General features: G+C 44.4%; 1 protein-coding gene across 3 annotated transcripts in view; it reads left to right on the top strand.

The window, feature by feature from the left end:
• The first annotated feature begins 7,806 nt into the window (after positions 1–7,806).
• The window catches only part of FBXO21 (F-box protein 21), a 49,252-nt gene continuing 30,778 nt past the window's right edge, over positions 7,807–26,280 (top strand). For 2 of the 3 annotated variants that reach the window (XM_078435750.2, XM_078435749.2), the window contains exons 1-7: positions 7,807–8,079; positions 8,955–9,090; positions 11,425–11,519; positions 18,241–18,362; positions 21,567–21,713; positions 22,017–22,153; positions 23,239–23,375. In XM_078435750.2, coding sequence (XP_078291876.1) covers positions 7,841–8,079; positions 8,955–9,090; positions 11,425–11,519; positions 18,241–18,362; positions 21,567–21,713; positions 22,017–22,153; positions 23,239–23,375 — 1,013 coding nt within the window. In that variant the 5' untranslated portion in view covers positions 7,807–7,840. Of the gene's footprint in view, positions 8,080–8,207; positions 8,540–8,954; positions 9,091–11,424; positions 11,520–18,240; positions 18,363–21,566; positions 21,714–22,016; positions 22,154–23,238; positions 23,376–26,280 lie in introns of those variants that run through there. The other variant, XM_078435751.2, reaches the window with a different exon arrangement.

Raw genomic sequence — 26,280 nt, 5'->3', positions numbered from 1 at the left:
CAATCGTTATGTGTGTCTGCGCGCGCATGTTTTATCTGCCTCTATGTATTTGTTACCTCTTGCCACTGAATGCTGAGTAACAGCCGACCACGTAATCTCCCTGGCACACTGCATTACTGCAGATTTCGGGGTCATGCGGCTGTGAGCAGCAGTCCTGAAGCCACCTTTACTGTAGCTTCGTAAAACCCATCAGAGACCTCTGACATCCAGAGCAGTGAGATCATAAGTTTGTGAGGTTTTTTTTTTAAATGTTTATTTATTTTTGAAGGAGAGAGAGAGTGTGAGTGGGGGAAGGGCAGAGAGAGAGAGAGAGAGACAGACAGAATCCGAAGCAGGCTCCAGGCTCTGAGCTGTCAGCACGGGGCTCGAACTCACGAGCTGTGAGATCATGACCTGAGCTGAAGTCGGCTGAGCCACCCAGGCACCCCGTGAGGTTTTTCTTATAAAGTGTGTTTATTTGTTTGAGAGTGAGAGAGAGCAAGCGTGAGCAGGGGAGGGGTGGAGAGAGGAAGAGAGAGAATCCCAAGCGGACTTTGCACGATCAGCACGCAGCCCTACGTGGGGCTCGATTCCACAAACCGTGAGATCATGATGGGGTCTGAAACCAAGAGCCGATGCTTAACTGACTGGGCCACCCAGGTGCCCCTAAATTTGTGTTGTTTTAAGCCGGTAAATTGTGGTAATTCATTACAACAGCAATGGAAAACTCATACAAAATCTGCATTAAATCTGTGGTAGTTTCATATTCGCTACTGCTCTAGGAAAGAATCCCTTTCCTTGCCTCTTCCTGCTTCTAGAAGCTGCCCTGCGTCACATCTCCACTCTCTGCCTCTGACCCTCCTGTCTCCTTATAAGGACCTTTGTGATTACATTGGGCTCACCCAGATTGTCTAGGAAAATTCCCCATCTCAAGAGTCCTAACCTAATTACATCCGCAAAGTCCCTTTTGCCATGTAAGGTAACTGTGAACTTGTGATTTATAATAAGAAATATATATTTGGTCTTCACCCCTGTTTCTGGCAAAGAGTTCCTAAAACCCTTGGGATTTCCTAAGTGATAAGAGCGATAAAGTCTCATTATTCCCAACAAACCCCTTTCACCCACACCTGAGTGGATGTAAATGCGGTGAGTTTGGGAAAGCATCTGGGGATGGGGGGCTGGTTGCCAGGGAAACGAACCATGTGACCAAAGGGTTGAAACTTTCAGTCCCACCCTTCCTGACCTCCGAGGAGGGGAGAGGGGTTGGAGGTTGTTGAATCAATCACCAGCGGCCAATGAGTGAATCAATCATGCCTTTGTAATGAAGCCTCCATAAAAACCCAAAAGGACAGGATTCAGAAGCACTGAGATTGGTGAACCCGTGGAGATTCATGGAGAACGGTGCCCTTTGAGAGGGCATGGGAGCTCCTAGACCTCTCCCCGTACCTTCTATCTGGCTGTTCCTGAGTTATATCATTTTATAGTAAGCCAGTGACCTGGGAAGTAAAATGTCTCTGAGTTCCATGAGTCATTCTAGCAAACTGGTTGAAGAGATCAAGGGAACCTCTGATTTATAGCCAATCAGAACTACAGGTAACAACCTTGGCTTGTTAAGTACCGGCTACAGGGGGGCTGGGGCAGTCTTAGAGGTCTAAGCCTGAACCTGTGGGGGCTGATGCTATCTCCAGGTAGACAGTGTCAGAATTGGGTCGAGTTGTAGTGTCGGAGAATTGCTTGGTGGTGCGGGGAGAAAACACACACACGTCAGAGGCTCCAGGGATTAGAATGTGAACGTGTTTGGGGGCTACCACTCAGCCTACCGTAGTCCGCCCTCTGGCCCCCGGAGACTGATGCCCACCCCCACCCCACCCCGTGCAAAATACAGCCAGCTAAACTGACTTGCACTCACAGGATTACTTATTCACCAGAAATTTAATGAGGATTTACTGTGTGTTAGGCCCTTTCATAGACACTGGAGATCAACCAGGAGGGCTCACATCTGTTGGAAGGAGAGAGACCGTAATTTTTTTTTTTTTTTTTTTTTTTTTTGGAGGGAGTATGTTATAGTGATAGATGGTGACAAGTGATTTTGGAGAAAAAAAAAACAGACGGAGAGTTTAAATAAGGCGGTTTGGTGGCGGGTGGGGGGAGGTCTCATCAACCATGTGACTGAGGGAGCAAGTCAAAGGGTAAGTGAGGAGCTGGGAAGCCAGCACTCCAGGAAAAAGGAACTGAACTAGCAAAGGCCCTCGGCTGGAACAGAGTCTGGGGAAATGGACCAGAAGAGAAAGTGTAGACGTATTTTGAGAACAAGGAAAGCCATTGAGGTCATTGAGGGGGGTGGAAATGGTCTCTCTAGTCAGATTGTAGAGATCTCTTGGGAGAGGAATACTGAAACCTTCCGGCCAAAGATAACCAGATGTACACCATATGCTGATACTCCACAAAGATGAGTTTATTCGCAGGGAGAGGGCACCCTGGAGGAGCTCTGGGGGGCCATGTAGGAGGGGGTGGGAGGGGGTTAGTCTAGCATTTAGGCTTATATTAGGTAATTTTAAGCGGGAGCTATACTGCCTCTGTGTTCAATACATACAGTCAGCAGTTCAGCGAGAGGGAACTGTAGGATTAATTTTAACACCTAGAATCTCCCCTGTTGCCCAAAGAGAAAGAGACTCATTCCCTTCTTCCCTTCTCAGAGCATGTCCTTGAGAAACTGCGTATGTGTAAATCTCTCCTCTGTCCTTTGATATGTACGCAAATCTTTTCTGTCATTGCTATTTTTTTTTATTATGGTAAACTACATGTAACAGGAAATTTGCCATTGAACTATTTTTAAGCATACAATCCGATGGTATAAAGGGCATTCTTTTTTTTTTTTTTAAACGTTTTTATTTATTTTTGAGACAGAGAGAGACAGAGCATGAACGGGGGAGGGTCACAGAGAGAGGGAGACACAGAATCTGAAACAGGCTCCAGGCTCTGAGCTGTCAGCACAGAGCCCGACGTGGGGCTCGAACTCACGGACCGTGAGATCATGACCTGAGCCGAAGTCGGATGCTTAACCGACCAAGCCACCCAGGCGCCCCTATAAAGGGCATTCTTAATGGCATATAACTGTCACCCGTATCTCTTTCCAGAACGTTTTCTATCACCCTAAACAGAAACTATAACCATTAAGCAATAACTCCCCATTGCCGCCTCACCCCCAGCCCTTGGTGACCACCAGTCTACATTCTGTGTCTATGTATTTGCCTCTTCTAGAAGTTTCACAGCAGTGGGATCATACAGTATCTGTCCTTCTGTGACTGGCTTCTTTCACTTAGCATAACGTCTTCAAGGTTCATCCGTGTTATAACACATATCAGTACTCCATTCCTTTTTACAGCTGAATAATATTCCACTGCACATATATATGACATTTTGCAAATCTTTTTGAAAGGCTAAACAAGCCGGGGCACCTGAGGGACTCAGTTGGGGCTGAGTTGGGTGGAACTCTCTCTCTCCCTTTCTCTCTCTGCCCCTCCCCTGCTCACATTCCCTCTCTCTCTCTCTCTCAAGAATAAATAAATTAAAAAAAAATTTTAAAGGCTAAACAAGCCTCGTGACAGTAGTAAAATTCAGGAATATTTTCCTTAAGGGCCTGAGAAACATCTCTTTGAAATGTAAATATCAAGGAAGATAGTGTCCCTATCTCCCTGTGACTGTCGGGGTTTAGCCTAAGGGTCTTGTTCCAAGCTGTAACTACTGGCCTGTGGTAAAGATAAGAAGTTTTCATACTTCCTTGAGCCAAAGGCAATTCGCTAGCACAATGTGTACCCCAATTACCAAATGAGCTTAGGATGAACTAGGAAATATGTGACCAGGTCCTCATCCCTGAGGACAAGTTAACATTCATCTCGAAAGCATGTATGTGACGCGATACTTGGCTGTATATCAAAAGAGTGGAATTTCTCGGTCCTCGTAATCTCATTAGCGGATTACCTGCGCTGTGCCTTAAGTCTGGTTTAATGCCTGCTCCCACTATTGAAATGACTCTTCTCTAGAATTGTGGAGAGGATTTTCTGGATTGGCAGGAGACTTTAATTGTTTCCCAATGGCGTCTTGGCCATCTTTGATCAGAACTGGGCAGGGGTACCTGGATGCCTCAGTCAGCTAGGTGTCCGACTTCAGCTCGGGTCATGATCTCGTGGTTCGTGGGTTCGAGCCCCATGTGGGCTCTGTGCTGTCAGCCCAGAGTCTGGAGCCTGCTCTTGATTCCGTGTCTCCCTCTCTTTCTGCCCCTCCCCTGCTCACTCTCTGTCTCTCAAAAATAAATAAACATTAAAAAGATTTAAAAAAAGAAGAAGAAGAAGAAGAAAAAATGGGCAGAGGGAAGGCCTGGATGGCATCGATAAGAAAATAAGAGTTGTTCTTAAGAATGGCGTACCAATCACCTGTGCAGCTGTGGGGTCTGCCTTCCACCTAAGGGGCTGAACACTTTGGTTACTAAAGTCTTAGGGTCATTGGGACTGATTTTCATATTCTTGTGGCCAGAGTGAAAGCCAGGGGAACATTTAGGAGCCACACTGGGGACATGGACCTAGACTGTGGCTGAGGAAAACGGAGAGGAGGAGACAGATTCACAACCATTAGGAGTGATCTGTTTAGAGAAGAGAATTGCTTCCTCATTCCAAAAGAAGAAAAAGTTTTCTCGGAGAAACTGAGGCAGAGAGAACATACCCTCTGCCTGGGCGTTCGAATATGGATAGTGCTTCCCAGCACACTTAAGACAAGATCCCAAGCCTCTTTGCAGGCCCTCTAGGACCTGACAGAGGCAAGTAAGTACGGGCCGCGGTTGACAGCATGGAATCTGGGTCCGCCACGTCATTCCAGTTTATAGCTGCCCAGCTAAGCCTTTTCCCATTTCCTGATCCACAAAACCAAGGGCACATGGCTGTACTATGTTGTACTATGCTGTTTAAGTTTGGGGTTTATTTGTCCTGTGGCAATAGTAACTGACATATATGCACGGTTTCATTTAATAGGAAGATCTGTTGTTGTCTTTCTTTTGCCTCAAAAAGTGACGTTTACTCAAAGAAAAACATGACAAGAGGTCCATCCCTTGGCTCTCTTCCCTCCCCCCTCCTGCTCCTCCTCAGCGCCACATGGACTGAACCCTGGGTAGGACTAGGTAGCAGGACAGCCCCTCAGATGAGGTCAGTCACATTGAGGGGCATCTCCTCAATGGAGGTGTGTAGAAGGTCTTGATGTCCCGAAGAGTCCTCTCGCCTTAGGGAGATCTGTTGTTTCTCCCACACAGTGGGTGGAGCATGTGACTCTTGATCTCAGGGCCGCAAGTTCGAGCTCCACACTGGGTGTAGCGATTACTTGAAAAAATTGCCAATAATAAGGCACTTAAAAAAATAGATCAAGGCAAGGTCTTTAAAGAGGTAATTGATCCCCCGTTCATGCTCTGTCTCTCTCTGTCTCAAAAATAAATAAATGTTAAAAAAAAATTTTTTTTAAATAAAAAAAAAAAACAAACAAAAAAAACTCTGGGCTGATGGCCCAGAGCCTGCAGCCTGCTTCCGATTCTGTGTCTCCCTCTCTCTCTGCCCCTCCCCCGTTCATGCTCTGTCTCTCTCTGTCTCAAAAATAAATAAATGTTAAAAAAAAAAATTTTTTAAAAAAAAAAAGAGGTAATTGAGTTAAAATGAGGTCATTAGGATGGCCCCTAATCGAACAGGACTGGTGTCCTTCTAAGAGGAGACTAGGACACAGACACACGCACAGGGAAGACCACGTGAGGACAGAGGGAGAAGACGGCCATCCCCAGGCCATGGAGACAAGCCTCAGAAGAAGGCCACCCTGCCCACACCTTGAACTCAGACTTCTGGCCTCTAGAACCATGGAAAAATACATTTCTGTGAAGCCACTCACTCTGGGGTGCTTTGTTACAGTGCTTTAGCAAACGAATAAAATCAGTAACACACTTTTGAACAAATGTATTGAGGTGAAATTCACACGACATAAAATTAAACATTTTATTTTTTTTTTAAGTGAGTTCTACAACCCAAGTGGGGCTCTAACTCACAACCCTGAGACCAGCCAGGCAGGTGCCCCTAAAACTAAACATTTAAAAATGAACTACTCAGTGGCAGTTAGTACATTCACAATGTTCAACCACCACCTCTATCTAGTTCCAAAATATTGGAACAGTTTCTCCCCATTCCTCTATAACATACTTTCATCCAGTACTTTCCCTGTGTCGGGCACTGTTCTATGCACTTTACCTCAATGTACTCATTTAATTCTGTTGACAGTCCCATTCTTATTATTATCCCCATTTTACAGATAAGAAGCTGCCCCTCAGAAAGTCTGACCTGTTCGAGCTAAACAGCTCGTTAGACAATTGCAAATGATAGACAATTATTGATGATCGACTATGTGTAGGGTCTGGGCCACGTCACTGGGCACCCACAGGTGATCAAGGGCCGTCCCGATGCTGAAGTTGCTTTTGATCTAGCAGGAAAGACAAAGGTTGGATAGTTATAAATTAATTAAGTAATGACAAGACTGAAAAATCCTGGGAAGGAATCGTACCTGGGGCAGTGGGGCTGAGGTGAGGGAAGAAATGTCATCTGGAGAGGTTAAGCTAAGGCCTGGAGGAAGAGAAGGAGTAGCTCAAAGGAAGACATTCTAGCACAAAGTATATTCTAGGCAGTGGGGCCAGCATACATGTGAAGGCCAGAAGTGGAAGGAAAGAGACCAGGCTGGCTGGGGCATGGCTAGTGAGGGAGAGAATGGCTTCAGATAGGCAAGGAGAGGTAGACAGGGGTCTATCCCTTTGCAACAATGTTAGAGATTTCAGATTCATTTCTAAGGGCAGTAGGGAGCTATAGATGGCTCACCATCCACTGAGAGTTAACTTTATAACTTTATTACTTCCAGGGCATTCTGATTTCCAAACTGGGGTGGGGGCTACCTTGTTGAGCCTCTAAGTACTGACAACAAATCGTTCTATGCCTGTGTGCCCCCCCCCCCACTCACCCACCCAACTGGCTTCGAACTCCTGGGAGGCAAAGACAGCATCTTACTCACATCTGTATCTCCAGGGAACACAGCACAGGACCTGGGTTAGTAATAGTAATGGTAATAATAGGCACAGGCACCAAAAAAGAGTGCTCACCCACACCTGGGTGGCAATTCCTGCTTTGAGCGTTCAAACCCAGGCTCTACCATTTTTTGTGTCTGTGACTTTGAACCAGTGGCTCCCACCTTTATGAGCCTTATTTTCCTTATTCCTTATTATTTCCTTAATGATACTAGAATGGGTATCATTACAGTACGTAACACAGAGGGCTCGAATAAGGAGAAAGAACCTGTAAAATGCTTGGCACGGTACCCTCTCAAGAATATTAAATTAGCTGTTATTACGGCATACTGGTTTAGAGCACAGTCAAGCACAAGCCAAGCGGATCTGAATTAACATCTAGGACACGGGATTCTGAGTAAGTCCGTTTATCTCCCTGAAGCTCAGTTTCCCCATCTGTAACTCAAGGAGATAAAAGTTGGTAGGGTTATTGGGAAGATCTGATGAGCTCATGCACAGGAAGCGCTCCGGACACATAATCAAAAAGGGAATCTGCTTTGATCGCTGGTTCGCAGCCGCAGGGCCCACAGCACAGCTGGTTTGTAAGAACGGGTTTCCCTGGGTCAGCCGTGGCCCGCGTCGCGGGCGGGGGGGGGGGGGGGGGGGGGGGGAGGGGGTGGCCACGGGTGTGGGCGGGGCGACCTGGGGCCCGGCCCCTCGAGGCGGGTGGGCGGGGCGAAGCGGAGGGCCCTGGCGCGCGCGCGCGGCGGGCCCAGGTACGCGGACAAGATGGCGGCGGCAGCGGTCGACAGCGCGATGGAGGTGGTGCCGGCGCTGGCGGAGGAGGCCGCGCCCGAGGCGGCGGGCCTCAGCTGCCTCGTCAACCTGCCCGGCGAGGTGCTGGAGTACATCCTGTGCAGCGGCTCGCTGACGGCCGCCGACATCGGCCGCGTCTCCAGCACCTGCCGGCGGCTGCGCGAGCTGTGCCAGAGTAGCGGGAAGGTGTGGAAGGAGCAGTTCCGGGTGAGGTGAGCCGGCCGCCCCGCCGCCCGCGCCCCCGCCCTGCGCCCCCTGGGCCCGGGCCTGGCCGGCCCGCGCCGCCGCCTCCCTGCTCGCGCGCGGACCCCTCCCCGGAGGCCACCCCCGGACCCCTGCCCGCGGACCGACAGACAAAGGCCTCCAGGCCGCCGGCTCCCCGGGCCCCTCGGGTCCACGCCGCTGCCCAAATTGCGCATCGGGAAGCGCCCGGCAGCCGGGCCCGCCTTAGAGGGTCACGACGGTAGGATCCCTGCTGATCCATCCCGCGCGCTTCTTTGTGCCCGACTCCGAGTTAAAATGTTTACATGGATCCGGCGATGCAATGATCTTAACAGCCCTTGGAGGAAGCGGACGCAGCATCATCCCCTGCTTGCGGGCGGAGAGCACAGATTTCGATGTGGGACCGCGGAAAAATCTGGCCCTGGCACACTCGCCGTGTGACCTTGCGGGGTAGCGACTTCCCTTCCTTTTGAGCCTCATGCATCGACTTTAGGCGGTGATAATTAGACCTACCTTTTGCTGCTAGTTATTAAATGAGATGATGTGTAAGGAGCATTTACGCGGGGCCCGGCCCTTGGGAGGCGCGCAGGAAATGTTAGCAGCCCTTGTCGTCACTGTTATTGTTGCTGCAACTGGCCCCATTTTATAGATGGGGAGCGGAGACACAGCATTCCTACTGCTACGCCAAGGTCACGCCGCGAGCGAGTGCGTGCGTGCCGAGTGGAGATTTGAACTGGGTCCATCGCCAGGGCCCCTAGTGCCGCTAAAGCATACTGCTCTTTCCCTGTGTCTCAAGGCTGCCTTTGATTTCGCGTGTCTGCCTTTGAGTCTCTGTGAAGCTGAGGGGGTGTTTCTCTCCTTGTAGGTGGCCTTCCCTTATGAAACACTACAGCCCCACCGACTACGTCAATTGGTTGGAGGAGTATAAAGTTCGGCAGAAAGCTGGGTTAGAAGCCCGGAAGATCGTAGCCTCCTTCTCAAAGAGGTTCTTTTCAGAGCACGTAAGGATCTGTTGATGTAGCTCCCGGCTTTTGCCTACTGTGGTGCATGTGTCTGGGTCTGGAGGCTGTAGCTCATCCAGCTCTTTTCCGTATCCGTTTTTCAGTCCTCACGATCCCTTACTCACTTAGATGGCCGCAAGAGTCATTGTGTCCTTTTCCTCCTATCCAACAACACGAAGCCATTTGTCCCTGCCAGCTTTACTTTTCTAAAGCCAGCGAGAGAATGGGGCCGGAGGGGGAGGGACGGAACTGCGGCACAATGTAGAGGGAATCCAGATCAACATTCTTTCCCTGCAAGGGGGTTAAACCTATTTTTCGGAGCCTCCCCTTGAGTTGGGGAATCATCAGTGATTGAACCGCTGTACAGATTTCACCCAGTAGTTTTCCCGGAAGGGTTGGCGAAATTAATACAGTTTTTCTTCTCTGTGGCTTTGAAGATTCTAACCCGTGGTGAATAGCACTATTTGTTAGGGTAGCAGAGGATTAGAAGCGATCTGTAAGTCAGAATTATTATTCCCTCAGCTAAATTATCTTACATTACATATCGTTATCCCCGAAAAGTTTTTGTGTGTTTGTTGTTTTTCCTAATATTGCTGAAATGCAGGGGGTTTTGTTGTTTGTGTTTTCCCACAAAGTGTCTCAGAATTTCTGTATCAGGTCCTGGTTCTTTTTGTAACTCTGGGAAATAGTTCACACTAATCTTTTAAATTTATTTCTTAGTACAGGGGTTGGGGGGAGGTCTGGAAGTAGAGCCAGTCTGATTTATTTATTTTTGGTTTTTTTTTTTTTTGTTTTTTTTTTTTTTTAAGTAAACTGTACGCCCAATGGGAGGCTTGAACTCATGACCCCTGAGATCAAGAGTCACATGCTCTACCAAATGAGCCAGCCAGGCACCCCTGATTTATTTTACTATCATGGTTTACCGAAGATTAATTCCTCTTTTCTTCTTTCTTTCTTTCTTTCTTTCTTTCTTTCTTCTTTCTTTCTTTCTTTCAAGATTTTATTTTTAAGTAATCTCTACACTCTATATGAGGCTTGAATTTACAACCCCAGGATCAAGAGTTGCATGCTCTACCGACTGAGCCAGCAAAGCACCCCGATCAATTCCTGTTTTCTAATGTTAATTAATATTACTTCATAGGGTTCATACATGCAGAGTGTTTTCAAGGCTTTTCAAGTTTTGAAGGGGAAAATTTGAACTTTGGACAAATTTGAACTTATTCTTCTGTGGAGAATAAAACTAGATACTCCCCAGTATAATTCATTTCTATAAATAAACGTTCGTTGATATTAGGATGCATAGTTTATGTTCTGGATGAGCCATGTCCTGGCTGAAAGCATTCATACCATATTTTAAAAACTGGTACAAATTGTTTATGGGTGCTAGATATATCTGATGCACTTTGTCATGGGCTGCTGGTTTGCAGCTCCTACTTCTAGTCCAACTGGTTTTGTGTGCATTTTTAACAGCCTGTGTGTTTGTCCAATAGTGATGAATTGTTATGTTTCTTCCTTAGCTCCCTCTTTCCCTGTACCACTGCCTAATTAGAAGTATGTCAAAGACTTTGAACACAGTAGGAATATACTTAAGATTGATCAGTGGGCGAATGATTACTTTGGCTCAGGACCTTTCTATTCCTGTGTTCTCTGCATGCACACAGGTTGACATGAAATTTCCTGGCTACTTTTAAAACCAAGTGGGGGGCGCCTGGGTGGCTCAGTCAGTTAAGCGTCCGACTTCAGCTCAGGTCATGATCTCACGGCTCGGCTCATGAGTTGGAGCTCCGCATCGGGCTCTGTGCTGACAGCTCAGAGCCTGGAGCCTGCTTCAGGTTCTGTGTCTCCCCCCTTTTCTCTGCCCCTCCCCTTCTCATGCTCTGTCTCTCAAAAAAATAAAAAAATGTTTAAAAAAAAAAAGTGTTAAAAAAAAAGTGGAAGAATTAATAGAATTTTAAAGCTCATTGGTACCGTCACCTAAATTTACAGAGGAGAAAATAGGCCCAGTGAGTTGAGTTACTTGCCCAAAGTACTAGACTTCTCTCTCTGGGTCTCTGCTCCTACTTGACTGCCTCACAAATTGCATGAAATCATTGTGAATTATGATACTGAAGCTACAGACTATGAAAATATAATTAATGCACAGTTGACAATAAAATCTGAACAACTTATTGATACTGGACATTACTTTCCAGCCATGGTGAGTGGTACAAGATAGCGTAGGATAGCAGTTACCACTGCCACGAACATGAGCACCTTTGTATCTCAGATTTGTGTAGGAGAGTGACAGCACTGTTGCCTGTGACTGAGGCCTGTTTGTATATGTCTTCTTCATAGGTCCCTTGTAATGGTTTTAGTGACATAGAGAATCTTGAGGGACCAGAGATATTTTTTGAGGATGAACTGGTGTGTATCCTAAATATGGAAGGAAGGTAAGTCATAGTTTTAGCAGGGATTGTTTTTTGTTTGTTTGTTCTAATAATAATGCCCAGAATTAACTGCTGTAATTTGTATGTGGCCGAGCCCTGGGACATGTGCTTCCAAATCTTTCATGTCTTGCTGTAATTATATTTTTGAAAAATTCTGTGTAAATAATATAAATACACTGAGACAATTGATATTTAAATAAACCTTACAAAAATCTTTTTGGGAAGAAAAGAGAATGTGTATTTGTTCCCACTGTAGGTCACATACGGGGCTCTGGGAACTTGTATCTGTTATGCCATTTAGTAATATAAACTACCCTTCCTTTATTATGACCTCTCCATCCACCATCACTGAATTTGTCTGTTATGGGTTGATTTTTTTTTTTTTTTAATTTCTTAGGCATTCTTAATGGATGATTTTTTTTTTTTTTTTTTTTTTTTTTAACAATTTCTGAATTTGGGTAAGAAGTCATCTTACTTTGGCTATGAACATTCTAGGTATCTGGTTGAGTCCTTCTTTTATGTCTCCTGATCAAGAAGAATCCATCATCTCTTGGTTGTTGCTTACAAATTTTTATGCCTTCTATTTTCTGCTGTGAAGGTTAATTTCCAATTTACCTAAAAAGATGACTTGGCTTCCAGTGTAACATACCTGTGGAAAAGGTTTTCTGCTCTAACAGTTTGGAAACTATTAGTGATGGAAGGTAGAAACATAGCTTAGCATCTTCCTTAAGAGAGCTCATTGTGATATGTCTCACAAACAAGAAGTAAGGTATTCTTCTTGTTTTTAAAGGGATTTAGGAGAGAGAAATGTCTATCAGTGGAACAACTGTAGGGGAGAGGTAAGATGTGCCACTATTCTAGGCCTTGGATGAGTTCAGATGCAGAGGTCATTTTTCCGTTTCTATTTTGGTTTATCTATAAATGAATTAAAGTATGATCTAATAGTCAGCATTGTGCAGCCTTAAAAATAAAAGCTGGCTGTCTTTTTTACATATGTATGCATATACTTTAAAATACATAAATGTAACATATATACTAAGTTTATTAGTTATCTTTTAATTTTTTTTTTAACATTTATTCGTCCTTGAGAGAGAGAGGCAGAGCATGAGCAGGGGACAGGGAGAGAGAGACACACACAGAATCCGAAGCAGGTTCCAGGCTCTGAGCTGTTTGTTAGCACAGAGCCCGACACGGGGCTTGAACTTACAAACTGCGAGACCATGCCCTGAGCCGAAGTCGGAGGCTCAACCGACTGAGCCACCCAGGCGCTCCAAGTTGTTTTAGTTTTGATTTGATGTTGAGTGCAGACTTTGTTTCTTTTTGCTTATGCTGTTTCTCCCTTCCTCCTTACTCCCTCCATTTGTGTTGGTTTCCCAGCCCCGCCCCTGTAATTAACTTAGGTTGCCACCTTAGGTTGTGTTCCTCATGCCAATATGCATCGACATACGTGGGGATGGGAGCACATCGTTATTTCACAAAATTGTGATCATTAAATAGGTACTTTCCTGTATCTTTTTTTTTCTCATTCAGCATTACCTTGTGGAAATCTAATCAACTGATTTGATTCATTTTATTAACAGCCGTTTACTGTTTACAGTATGTACCACAGTTTATTTAACTACCCTGCTATCGATGAATAACCACTACCTTCTCCATCTTATGTTCCTGGGGAGGGTGATGTTTTTCGTGGTGTCATTTCTAAGTAATAGGCTCGTAGGAATGAGTGTCCCAGGTCAGGCTATAGAATGTTATTGAAAAACATAAAAGCGTGTCCTTGGGTGGGGAGACTTATTATCACAAAAATGTCAGTTCTTCTAAAATTAACACATAACCCTAGTGCCATTCCATTTCAGTTCCAAAAAGAGTTTGGGGACAGGAGTTTTTTTTGTGTGTGTTTTAATTGGATAATATTGGCATAAAATATATTGAGAACAATAAATTCACTAGAAAAGCCAGAAAAAACAATTTTTAAATAATCACGATGTAAGACTTGCATCACTAGATGATAGGGCATATGATAAAGCTAGCTGTAATCAAAACAATGTAATGTTTAAATGAAAGTTGAGAGCGACATCAGTGATAATAATTCAGAAACAGGTCCCAGCATAGAAGATAATCTATTTAAAGTCAGAGGGGGAAAGATGGCATATTTAATAAATAGTATTGGAGGTAACTGAATATTCATCTGGAAGAAATTAGAACATCATGTAGCAAAATTAAGTTCCACAAGATTAAATTACCTAAATTTAAAAGTTATCACAATGAAAATCCCTCAATTAAATAGACTTCGTGTCCAATCTAGGGAGACCTACCTAACCAAGACTGATAATACAAAAGCAGTACAAGAATATAGACAAAGGGTTTTTCAATAAGAAATAAACTTCCCTATGAGCAAAGAAACTGTAAAGAAAGCCAATAGAATTCTTAAAATTTTTAAGAGGAAATTGAAAAATGTACGAAGGAGGAGGACATTCAGAAAAGAGCAAATCCAAGTAGCTGAGAATCATGTAGATCTTTAAATTTACTCTTCACAGAAATGTTAAGTAGTAACAAAATATTGCTTTTTTCACCTCTCTCGTTGGCAAAATGACTAAATAGGCACAGCCAATTAAAAAGTATACTGTTGGGGCACCTGGGTGGCTTAGTCAGTTAAGTGTCTGACCAGCTCAGGTCATGATCACAGCTCATGGGTTCGAGCCCCACATCAAGGTCTGTGCTGACAACTCAGAGCCTGAAGCCTGCTTTGGATTCTGTGTCTCCCACTCTCTGTCCATCCCCTGCTCACATGCTGTCTCTTTCTCCTTCAAAAATAAATATTAAAAAAATTTTTTTTTAATTAAAAAAAAAAGTATAGTGTTATCATCTTTTTAGAAGTAAATGTCATAGATATGTCACCCCTTGGCCTGACATAATTTGAGCCTAAAACAGGGTTGTTTTTAAATGACAGGGAATATGCTCACGTTTGTAAATATTTTGGGATACTTTACATTTGTAAATATTTTGGGTATTCTTGAAGGAGCCTGTTTGTTTTCATTCCCGGCAAATGCTTATTGTGCAAATACAGAAAGTATAAAAAGGAAGAAGGATAGTTTTCCAAAAATGCTAAAGCATTAATCTCTGGATATTTGAAAATATTTTGCTTTTATGGTGTTCTGTGTGGTCTTTAAAAAGAGTACATCTTCAATAAAGATTTGAAACAACATATTAAAAATGGCATACACTGTACTTGAGAAAATGACCCAGAGTGACCATCACTGAAACATTTCAGTAAACCTACTGGATTTTAAAAGAAAAGTCCTTTGGGCATCCAAGCAAAAAAGATGAAGTCACTTACAAGGGAAAGAAAATCAGAATATCATCAGACTTTTCAACAACTGCTCTGTGTCAGAGGAAAAAACAATAACATATTTAAGATGCTCAAGGATCAAAAATGTCAGCCAAGGATTTTTATATCCAGCCAAACTGACTTCCAAGTATAAAGACTGCAGACCCAAACTTACCAACTTGCAAGGACTCAGGGACTTTTGAGCCCTTCATGAGAAATGTTCTAGAAAATAGGACAGTGTCAGACAACCAAAACAACCAGAGAGACACTGACACAAGGACTAATGGTGACCATCAAATCCGTATTTATTTGTAGGATTACATCCAAGTGACAGTTAATAGGGTAGAAGGTATTGTATGTAATGGCCGTAAACCCTTTTAATATAGATGTAGTACAACTGTTTAAAAAGCTGAGCAGAGAATAGGGCAGAATGTAAGCAAAATAAATTTAGCTCTTTTCAGTACTCATCAAGGTGATAAATATATTGGTCTCGTTATTCTGAGGCTTGGTATATGTATGTTTCTAAGAGAGATGTGGAATAAAGCAGACGAGTAACTAGGTGATATTCTAAGTCATCTCTGGTATCCTGGATAAGTAGAGTATTCCTGGAAGAAAGAAAGCTATAGATACAGAATAGAAACTGGTAAAAACTATAGTTCTGAATTTGATTTAGAAGTGTCAGTATGAATTCCTGATGTATATTTAAAAATAATGTAGGTGTATGTGTGTGTGTGTGTGTGTGTGTGTATACACACATAGATACATGAGATTTATTATTTCTATCCATTGAAAAGGTTCAGAAACAACAACCAGCCTAGTAGAAATGATGATCCCTAGTAGTCAGACAGTGGTCTTAATATACCATTTCCCATCAAAAGAAGCCAGGGTTTTGGGGAAAGGGCTGATTCTAGGTCTTATACAGGAATTGTAAAAGATCAGGCTGGAGAATCTTGAAAGCCTGGAACCAGGTATCAGGAGAAGTACCAATATTTCATGTTGTAAGTGTTCAGGGACCAACGTGGAGAGGCTTCCATTGGCCAGAGATAGGATTTGAGCAGTAGCGTGGATAATAACTGGAATGGGTTGAAACACACCAACTGCGTTTAGCTCCGCTAGTTCATAATAATACTTAGCAACAACTAATTGTTCACCTCTGGAGGGTAATAGAAATCCAAATTATTATTTTGAAAAACAGTAAAAGGAAAGACATGAGCATTTATCCCGCCTTTCCTATATATTGTGCCGTTGGGGGAGCCAAATAGTAGATGAGAGGAAATTATTCCTTATAGAAATACTCTGGCTAATAAATGAAGAAGGGATGGTGGAATTAGAATATCGCCACTTTGCGACCTCTAACGAATTAACAGACCTGGGCACTGAGGAGCAGTGGCTGCTAACGTCACCAAAGAGACAGCCAAGGCGCGATTGCCTCCTGATGGAAGGACTTCCTTGCCAAATAAACAGAATCTGAATCTGATCAAGCCTCTACATCCAATTTGCAGGGAATTCAGAAGACAGAAGAGCATGTGAAACTATACCTTGTGGATGCAGTCAGCAGATTCCAGACTGGGAAATTCAGGTCACACAACCAGGTTTCTTCAGCAAATAAAGTGCAAGGGACAGAAAAGATGGAGGGGATCCTGTGGATTAAGGGACTTGAAAGACCTCAAAACTGGCTAGAGAGTTTAGGGCTGTACGTTTGGTGAGGCAGTGATGAGCATGGAGGTGCGGGTTGTGATTGCTGTGGATGGGAGGAGAGGGTCTTGGAGTACTTCTGGGGTGTCTGCAAAGTTTCTCGGCCTGAGTGGTGGATACAGGGTTGTTTGCCTTATACTAATGCATTAAGCTGCTTACTTGTTTCATGCACTTTTCTAGATTGACACACTTTACAACTCAAAGGTTAAAAGGCTGGTGGAACCTAGCTCTGCTGACGGTCATTTACTAACTGAAGAGTGAGAGGCCTTTATTTCTGAAGTCACGCAGATAAAGTAATCGCTGTCACCCTGTTTCCCATGATCCCCATGTGCATTTGGTATGTCTGGTGAAGTATCTCATCCACTAGCAAGTATTTATTGAGCTTCTGCTGTGTGCCAGACCTATCCCGGGCACTGAGGATACAGCGGTGAACGACAACAGAAAGCACTGCGTCTGTGGGGCTTACCTTCCAGTGGGGGAGAGAGTCACTAACCTAGTAAGATGATTTAGTACATTAGAAGAGGAGAGGGGGCTCTAGACAGATACTATCCAGGCAAGAGGGTGAAGCGGGGAGAGGGGAGAAGGCCTTACTCAAAATGGCATTTGAATGAAAACCTGAAAGGGGGTGAGGGTGGAGGTTGCAAATCTCCAGGGAACGAACCTTCCAGTCAAGGACCTGAGAGTGCTGAGGCCCCAGGTGAGCACCACCGAGCATGATGGCACAGCAGGGAAGCCAGTGTGGCTGGAGGCCGGACAGAGATGGGGAATAGCAGGAATTGAGGTTAGAGAGGTCATGGGGCAAGAGTTTAACGCACCGTCGTTAGGACTGGAGCTTTTACTTTGAGCGAGGTGGAAAATCCCTGGAGACTTGGGTACGGGATTTTTGTGCCGTGACTTAACATGTTAACTGAAGCGCTCTGGCTGCCGTGTGGAGGGGCAGGATTTGAAGCTGGAAGCTCAGTGAGGACGCAGATGAGCTAGTGAGAAGTGTTCACCTGTCCGATACACGTTGAAGATGGAACTGATAGCTCTGGTGGATGGCTGGAATGGTCTGCGAGAGCAGGCCACCAAGGAGGGCAGGGTGGCCCCAAGGTTTGCGGCCTGACTGCAGCAGCAGAGTCGCGTTCACCCGAGACATTTCAGGAGCTCACCGGATATCCGAGCGGGGATGTGGAGTAGCAGTTGCACGTAAGGAGAAGTATGTTCTGGGAAATAAGTTGAAGGCTGCCAGAAACAATATTTGAAACCATGAGACTGGATGAGATCACCATGGCCGTGATCGTAGAGAAGGTCGGCCGCCCAGGGCCTGAGTTCCCTGAGGCAGGTGCCCAGCGGCCAGCAAAGGATTCCAGACGCCTCACCCCTAGCTCCTGAGCCTCGACCAACTTTTCAGCCCCAGCTGAAAAGCCCCAGCTTTTCGGGTTTCTCTTGGATTTCCTTTTAGTCAATCTGAAGCCACGCGGGTCAGTGTTTCTTGGATTTCAGCACTACTGATTCAGTGTTACATTACAGATGCAAAGTCCTAAATTGTGTTGTCTGCTTCTGTGATAACAAGTGCTGTGTGGTCATGAACCAATTATATTCTTCTTGTTAAGTAGACTCTTTACATGCTGTAATTAGTGTGAAGGGAAGTAAAAAAAAAAAAAGTAATCGGAGGTTTTTATAGTGTCTTGATTCTCATTGGCTTGTTTGTTTGTTTTCCAGAAAAGCTCTGACTTGGAAGTACTACGCTAAAAAAATTCTTTACTACCTACGCCAACAGAAAATTTTAAATAACCTAAAGGCATTTCTTCAGCAGCCTGATGACTATGAATCGTACCTTGAAGGTGAGATCTCAGCGATGATCTTCCAATAGGCAGCTAAGTTGTCGCTCTCAGCAGTAGTGGATACCGTCCCCAAGGGTGGAGCAGTGGAAACGTGGACCGGGCTGGGCCGCGTGGGCTTCTGGAGGTGGGATTGTGTGGTCTGATCACTTAGGTAGGCAGAACTGCTCACCCTAGAGCTCAGATTTTGCCAGAATATTTGGCCGTCAGCTGAAGCAAGACAGCGCCTTCTGAAGATGCACCATCAGTTCAAAGCACGAGGCTGATATTTTAGCTAATGAGGTTAAATTCCCTGTTTGTCTAAGCTTTCAAGCGTCATTTCCGAATCAGAAATAAATGTATCCAGTTTTGTCTCCATGGGACCTCATGCAGATCCCTTCACCTCCCTGGTTGGAGTTTAAGGAGGATGAAGTGCCCTCGCGCATCAGTGAGTCTGCTTGTCCATAATGAGAAGTGAGGAGGAAGAAGTTGAGTGGACGGACGCGGTGAAGGGAATAACTTTCTGTTCCTGCTAAATCGGGCAAGAACAAAATGTGACTTAATTTTTTCTTTTAACTACTTTAAATTCCTAGCGTATCACACAAACGCTCCCATAAGTCATGGTTACGGAGTACAGATACGCCTGTCCGTTCACTTTCATTCCCTGCTCCCCACAATTTACCCAGTTCGCCGGTTTTCTTCCTTGCCAGCATTTCCGTGGTCCTGTCCCCGCTCTGTTACTGTTGTCGTGCGGGCTGTCACCAGCTCTCCCAGCAGCAGCTTTCTGAGTAGCACTTGCTTCCCTGAGCCTCATGGCTTCTGACCCCCTAGTGCTAGTCCAGCCTGAAACCTGGCCTTTCCACCACTCCGAGTGGCCACCTGATTTCCTTTGTTTGTTTGTTGTTGCTTTTCGGTGCCTTCTGTAATCCGGACCTCCCCTAGCCCCAGACTTTTCCCCATTACTCTCCAAAACACACCCTTTGCTCCGGCCAGTGTTGTCCTCCCTCCTGGCTTTGTATCTTCGTTAGTGGTATCCCCCTCTCAAATCCTGCTTGCCCGCAAGAGTTCCAGGTCCTGTGTAACTTCCGCTGAGCTTCTGCTGACTACTGCAACGCGTGCAGATTTTACTTGCCTCGGGAGGGGTGCAGGCAGTAGCATTGACTAGTAGACCATGGTTAATGTCTGTTTCAGGTGCGGGCATTTTTCTCCAACTGATCATTAACTTTCTTGTGTCCCTGGTCCTTTAACGTTATTATGATCCACTGCATATTCCATGGTGCCCAGTGTGGATTCTTACTGATTGTGTGAAAGTCTCATATCCAGAAGGCAGTGAAAAATCTGTTTCAGTTGATTAAAATCAAACAGCCTTATCACCCTGGAATTTTCTATGTGTACTGGAGTTGAGAGTCCCCCACTCTGCTGTTCATTCCACAGTCAGGAACAGTTTAACAGGGTGTGTTTTCTGTAGCTTGTTTATAGAGAGGATTGCTTCTTTTTCATCTTCCAAATACAAAGTAACATGATTTTCCATAACTCATCCAATCAGTACTGTAGGCACTGGGTAGCCATTGAAAGTTTTTAAGTGATTGAGCAGGAAGTTGGCTCCAAGGTTTTGATTCTTGGTGACTGACAAGAATAATCTGATAACTATTAACAAAGTCTAGGAATCATAGCATTAGGATGGAATGGACTTTGGAGAAGTCCTGCAGCCAACAGGTGAGGAAACTCCATCCCGAGGAAGCCCAGGAGCCAATCCCTGGCTAGTGGCAAAATTAGCACTGGGGTCCCAACTCTTGTTCACTGCCTTCAGCTCCTTTGGGATGTTGAGTAGCGGGTCAAGATCCTAAATTGAATTTAAATGACTTAAAAAAAAAAGCAGTAACTGCCGCTTCCCAAGTGAAATTGTCTTATAACCAAATGATCAAGTTAGCCCTTTGGCATCTGGCTAGAAAATGACCTAAGGTCGGGGCGCCTGGGTGGCTCAGTCATGTAGGCGTCTGACTCTTGACTTCAGCTGGGGTCGTGATCTCACAACTTGTGGGTTCGAGCCCTGTGTGGAGCCCTTCATTGGGCTCCACGCTGCCGGGGCAGAGCCTGCCTAGTATTCTAAATACATACATACGTACGTGATTCTAAACAAATACATACAAAACAAAAGAAAACGACCCAAGGTAATAAAGAGCAGAGAGGTGATTTTCAAGACACCGTGTCTCCAGTGTACTTTGTACAAGTCTTTGGCTACAGGTCCCCTGAGTGTCACTATTTCTGTAATTCAGAGGTATAGTTATCTCCAGAGTTCATTTACTATTTCACCTTTGAGGGGTACAGTTTGTGGAAATCTGTCATTGTGAGGGCTTTCAGCTTTTTAAATTTTTTTTTAAGTAAAGGAACTGGCTTATGCCATTAAGTGTTCAGAGTTCTTGGGAAGATCTCCTTTATAGCATTTATTCCTCTTTGTAATAGAGTATGGGAATATGCTGCATATCACGTGGTTTCTTGAGTCCATGACCTTTGAGAGAGAGTTTGGTTTATTTTTATTTAAAAAAATATATATTTTTTTAATGTTTATTACTTATTTTTGAGAGAGGGAGAGACAGTGCAAACTGGGGAAGAGCAGAGAGAGAGGGAGACACAGAACCCGAAGCAGGCTCCAGGCTCCAAGCTGTCAGCACAGAGCCTGACGTGGGGCTGGAACCCACGAACTGTGAGATCATGACCTGAGCCGAAGCCGGACACCCAACTGACTGAGCCATCCACCCAGGTGCCCCTATTTTATTTTTTTAAAATAAAGTGTGTGGGGGCGCCTGGGTGGCGCAGTCGGTTAAGCGTCCGACTTCAGCCAGGTCACGATCTCGCGGTCTGTGAGTTCGAGCCCCGCGTCAGGCTCTGGGCTGATGGCTCGGAGCCTGGAGCCTGTTTCAGATTCTGTGTCTCCCTCTCTCTCTGCCCCTCCCCCGTTCATGCTCTGTCTCTCTCTGTCCCAAAAATAAATAAAAAACGTTGAAAAAAAAATAAAATAAAATAAAATAAAATAAAGTGTGTGAACTCCTTTGTTGTGAGAAGGTTGCTCCTTTTCCATGTATCAGCAGCAGGGTCTGGCATCTACAGATGAAGCTTATCTGGCAGGTGGTGGAAAGAAGGATGGCCCCAAGTGTCTGTGCTGAGTGACCAACTAATAGGACGAGGGCAGAAATAGGAATTTATTCAGTGACTCCTGTTTATTTTCAGGCGCTGTATATATTGACCAATACTGCAATCCTCTCTCTGACATCAGCCTCAAAGATATCCAGGCCCAGATTGACAACATCGTAGAGCTGGTCTGCAAAACCCTCCGGGGCATGAACAGTCGCCACCCCAGCTTGGCCTTCAAGGCAGGTGTGGAATTGCTTTGGATCCAACTGTATTTGCAAAAGAAAACCTAGCAGAGCTATTGGTTAATGTGAGAAATTCTGTAGTATGTTTCCATTATGTCACCAAAGAAGCAGTTAATGACACAACCACATGTTCACTTGGAAATGTGAAAGACTTTAACTTCATATTCTTTCCTCCACCCTGGACTGGCAGCACCTACTGAGTATTGTTAGGACATTGCCAGTGTCTGCGTGTGACAGGTCATTTGGGATGCTGGTCACAGCCTTGCCAGTGCTTCTGTCCTCAGAGTAGATCTCTGTGTTTCAGGTGAATCCTCCATGATAATGGAGATAGAACTCCAGAGCCAGGTGCTGGACGCCATGAACTACGTCCTTTATGACCAGCTGAAGTTTAAGGGGAACCGAATGGATTACTATAATGCCCTAAACTTATACATGCACCAGGTAAATGTGGGTGTATTAAAACATAATCATATGTCTTTTTGAAAGCTCATTTTTGATAAATTGTATAGTTTGGGGCACAGATACATGGTCTTTTCATCTCTCAATGCCCAGTGAAACTCACTTTTGCCTCCACTGTAAGGGTATTGCTATGGATTTTTATTTCTTTATAGTGTCCTCTGTGTGAAAACCCTTGATCATTTCCTGTCTAGAAATACACATTTCTCTGACTTTGTTCGGTTAATTTGTGTCTCATGAACACTAAACTGTGAAACTAATCGTATCTTTTTCCTACACTGGCTTCTAGAAGCGTTGGAAGAAATCTGGCCAGCCGTTTTGGCCAAATTGATACTTCGTTTTTATGTGCTTCCTTCTTGACACTGTTTTCAGATCTATTCTGTTGCTCTGTATGCTAATCTTTTTCTGTCGTATTTCATACACTTTCCTTGAAATGACCTTAAATTCTTTTGGAAGAACAGCCTATCTGCGCTGACAGAGCGGAGCCTGCTTGGCATTGTCTCTCTTTCCCTTTCCCCCTGCCCCTCCCCTGCTCATTCTCTCTCTTTTTGTCTCAAAATAAATGAAACTTAAAAAAATGGAAGAACAGCCTAGATCACAGGTCTGTAGACTTTTTCTGTAAAGGGCCAAACAGGCCTTTTGGTTTGGCAAGCCAGATGCTCTGTGTCCCAACTGCTTAGTTCTGCCATTGTAGTTGAAAGGGGGCACAGACGTTACCAAAACAAACGGGTGCGGCTGTGTTCCAATGAAACTGTATACACGGACATAGAAATTTGAGTTTCATGTAATTTTTAATGTGTCACAAAACGGTATTCTTTAGACTTTCTTTAAACACTAAAAAACGGGAAAGCTCTTCTCATGCGGGCCGTACAGAAACAAGTGGTGGACTTGGCCCGCGGACTGCAGTTTGCAGAGCCTTGATCTAAAAAAAAGCAAATCTTCATCCACTTAAACCACAAAACCTAGTGTCGTTCCTGATGCACAGTGAGTGCCTAGTAAGGACTTGCTTTGAAGGAATGAGAAGGGAGCGTTCGTTTCTGTGAAGCTAAAGGATTTTTTTTCTCCTTCAGGTTTTGATTCGAAGAACAGGAATTCCGATCAGCATGTCTCTGCTCTACTTGACAATTGCCCGGCAGTTGGGGGTCCCGCTGGAACCTGTCAACTTCCCCAGTCACTTCTTGTTAAGGTGGTGCCAAGGTGCAGAAGGGTGAGCCACCCATGCCATATGTTGTGATTGGTCCTCGGGATTCACTCCCACTGTGCTGAGAGGAAGTGTGGTAACGGAACAGAGGTCGACTAGGGCACGGTTTGGGGGGGGGGGGGGGGCAGCTGTCTTGTTCCTTGGCCATCAGTGTCCGTATTCTGGTTCTGAGAGAAGGGCACTCTGGATCTTTCTGTATCACTTCTTAAAGCTGCATGTGAATTTACAGTCATCTAAAAGTAAGTATAAAGACTAGGACTAGGGGTGCCTGGGTGGCTCAGTCGACTAAGCGTCCGACTTCAGCTCAGGTCATGATCTCACATTCATGAGTTCAAGCCCTGAGTCAGGCTCTGTGCTGACAGCCTGGAGCCTGCTTCCTTTCTGTGTCTCCCTCTCTCTGTGCCTCTCCCTCATTCGCACTCTGTCTCTTTCTGTCTCTCAAAATTAAATAAACGTTAAAAAAAAAAGAGGAATAGAGGAGCACCTGTATGGCTCAGTTGGCTAAGGATCTGCCTCTTGATTTCCGCTCTCACAATTCCTGAGATCAAACACTGTGTCTGGCTCTGCACAGACCGCGTGGAGTCTGCCTCCCTCGCTCTCTGCCCCACACCCGCATGCACATGCACACTCTTTCTCCAAAATAAATAAACATTAAAAAACATGTTTAAGTTTGTTTATTTTGGAGAAACAGTGTGTGTGAATGGGGAGGGGCAGAGAGTGAGGGAGACACAGAATCTGAAGCAGGTTCCAGGCCCCACGCTGTCAGCACAGAGCCCCACGTGGGGCTGGAACTCATGAACCGCAAGATCCCGAACCTGAGCCGAAGTCGGACACTTAACCAGCTGAGTCACCCAGGTGCCCCAAACTAAATAAACTTAAAAAAAAAAAGAGTAGGACTAGGAGTTCAGGATTTTAGGTGGATCTTAAAATCCTTTCGTTGCAAAGCAGATCAGATCAAAGAGTTTTTTGTTTAACAAGGAATCTTGCTTTTTACTTTTTTTTAAGTTTTTATTTAAATTCCAATTAGTTGACATACGGTGTGATGTTAGTTTCCAGCGTACAATTTAGTGATTCAGCACTTCTGTACAACACTTGGTGCCCATCACAACACGTGCACTCCTGAATCTCCATCCCCTATTTCTCCCATCCCCCCGTGCACCCCCCCCCGCCCCGTAACCATCAGTTTATTCTCTATAGTTAAGAGTCTGTTTCTTGGTTTGCCTTTTTTTTTTCCCCCTTTGTTTGTTTTATTTCTTAAATTCCACACATGAGTGGAATCATGTAGTATTTGTCTTTCTCTGATGTATTTTGTTTTGCATAATATCCTCAAGTTCCATCCACATCCTTCCAGATAGTAAGACTTCATTCTTTTTTATGGCTGAGTAATATTCCACTATATATACACACATATGGATATGTATATGTATATATGTATACGGACATGTGTATATACGTATATGTGTATATGTATACACACACATACATATATACATATGCACACATATATATACATATATACATATATGTATATGTATACACACACACATACACCCCACATCTTTTTTATCCATTCACCAGTTGATGGACACTTGGGCTGCTTCCATAATTTGGCTATTGTAGATAATGCTGCTATAAACATAGGGAGCATATATCCCTTTGGATTAGTATTTTTGTATTCTTTGGATAATTACCTAGTAATGTGATTGGTGGATTAACCTTTTGAGGAAGCTTCATACTGTTTTCCAGAATGGATGCACCAGTTTGCATTCCCACCAACAGTGTGCAAGGGTTCATTCCCCTTTCTCCACATCCTTATCCACGACGGTGTTTCTTGTATTGTTGATATTCACCATTCTGACAGTGTAAGGTGATATGTCATTGTAGTTTTGATTTGTATTTCCCTGATGGCGAGTGATGATGAGCATCTTTTCATGTGTCTGTTGGCTATTTGTATGTCTTCTTTGAAAAAATGTCTATTTGTGTCTTCCGCCCATTTTTAATTGGATTATTTGCTTTTGTAGTGTTGAGTTTTAATGAGTTTTTTTAATATATTTTGGATACTAACCCTTTATTGGATATGTCATTGGCAACTGTCTTTTCCCATTCTGTAGGTTGTCTTTTGGTTTTGTTGATTGTTTCCTTCGCTGTGCAGAAACTTTTTATTTATTTATTTACTTTTTATTTTATTTATTTTTTTGTTCTTTATTTTTGAGAGAGAGAGAGAGACAGAGCACTCGCAGGGGTGGGCAGAGAGAGAGGCGAGACACAAAAAGCGAAGCAGGCTCCAGTCTCGGAGCTGTCAGCACAGAACCTGACCCGGGGCTCGAACCCACAGACCCTGCCGTCATGACCTGAGCCAAAGTCGGTCGCTTAACTGACTGAGCCACCCAAGCACCTCAGAAACTTTTTATTTTGATGAAGTCCCGTTTGTTTATTTTTGCTTTTGTTTCTCTTGCCTCTGGAGACCTACTTAGAAAGAAGATGCTACCTGTGCTCCCCTCTATGATTTTAATGGTTGCCTGTCTCGTGTTTAGGTCTTTCATCCATCTTGAATTTATTTTTATGAATGATGTAAGAAAGTGGTCCAGTTTCATTCTTTTGCGTGGAGCTGTCCAGTTTTCCCAACACCATTTGTTGAAGAGACTGTCTTTTCTCCATTGGATATTCTTTCCTGCTTTGTCAAAGATTAATTGATCATATAGTTGTGGGTTCATTTCTGGGTTTTCTGTTCTGTTCACTGATCTGTATGTCTATTTTTGTGTCAGCACCAGACCGTTTAGATCACTACAGCTTTGCAAGATAGCTTGAAGTCTGGAATTGTGATGCCTCCAGCTTCGCTTTTCTTTTTCAAGGTTGCTTTGGCTATTTGGAGTCTTTTGTGGTTCCATACAAATGTTAGGATTGTTTGTTA

This window comes from Panthera onca, chromosome D3, assembly GCF_046562875.1.
Source record: "Panthera onca isolate mPanOnc1 chromosome D3, mPanOnc1 haplotype 2, whole genome shotgun sequence".
Lineage (NCBI taxonomy): Eukaryota > Metazoa > Chordata > Mammalia > Carnivora > Felidae > Panthera > Panthera onca.
This window is presented reverse-complemented; position numbering and strand designations above follow the sequence as displayed.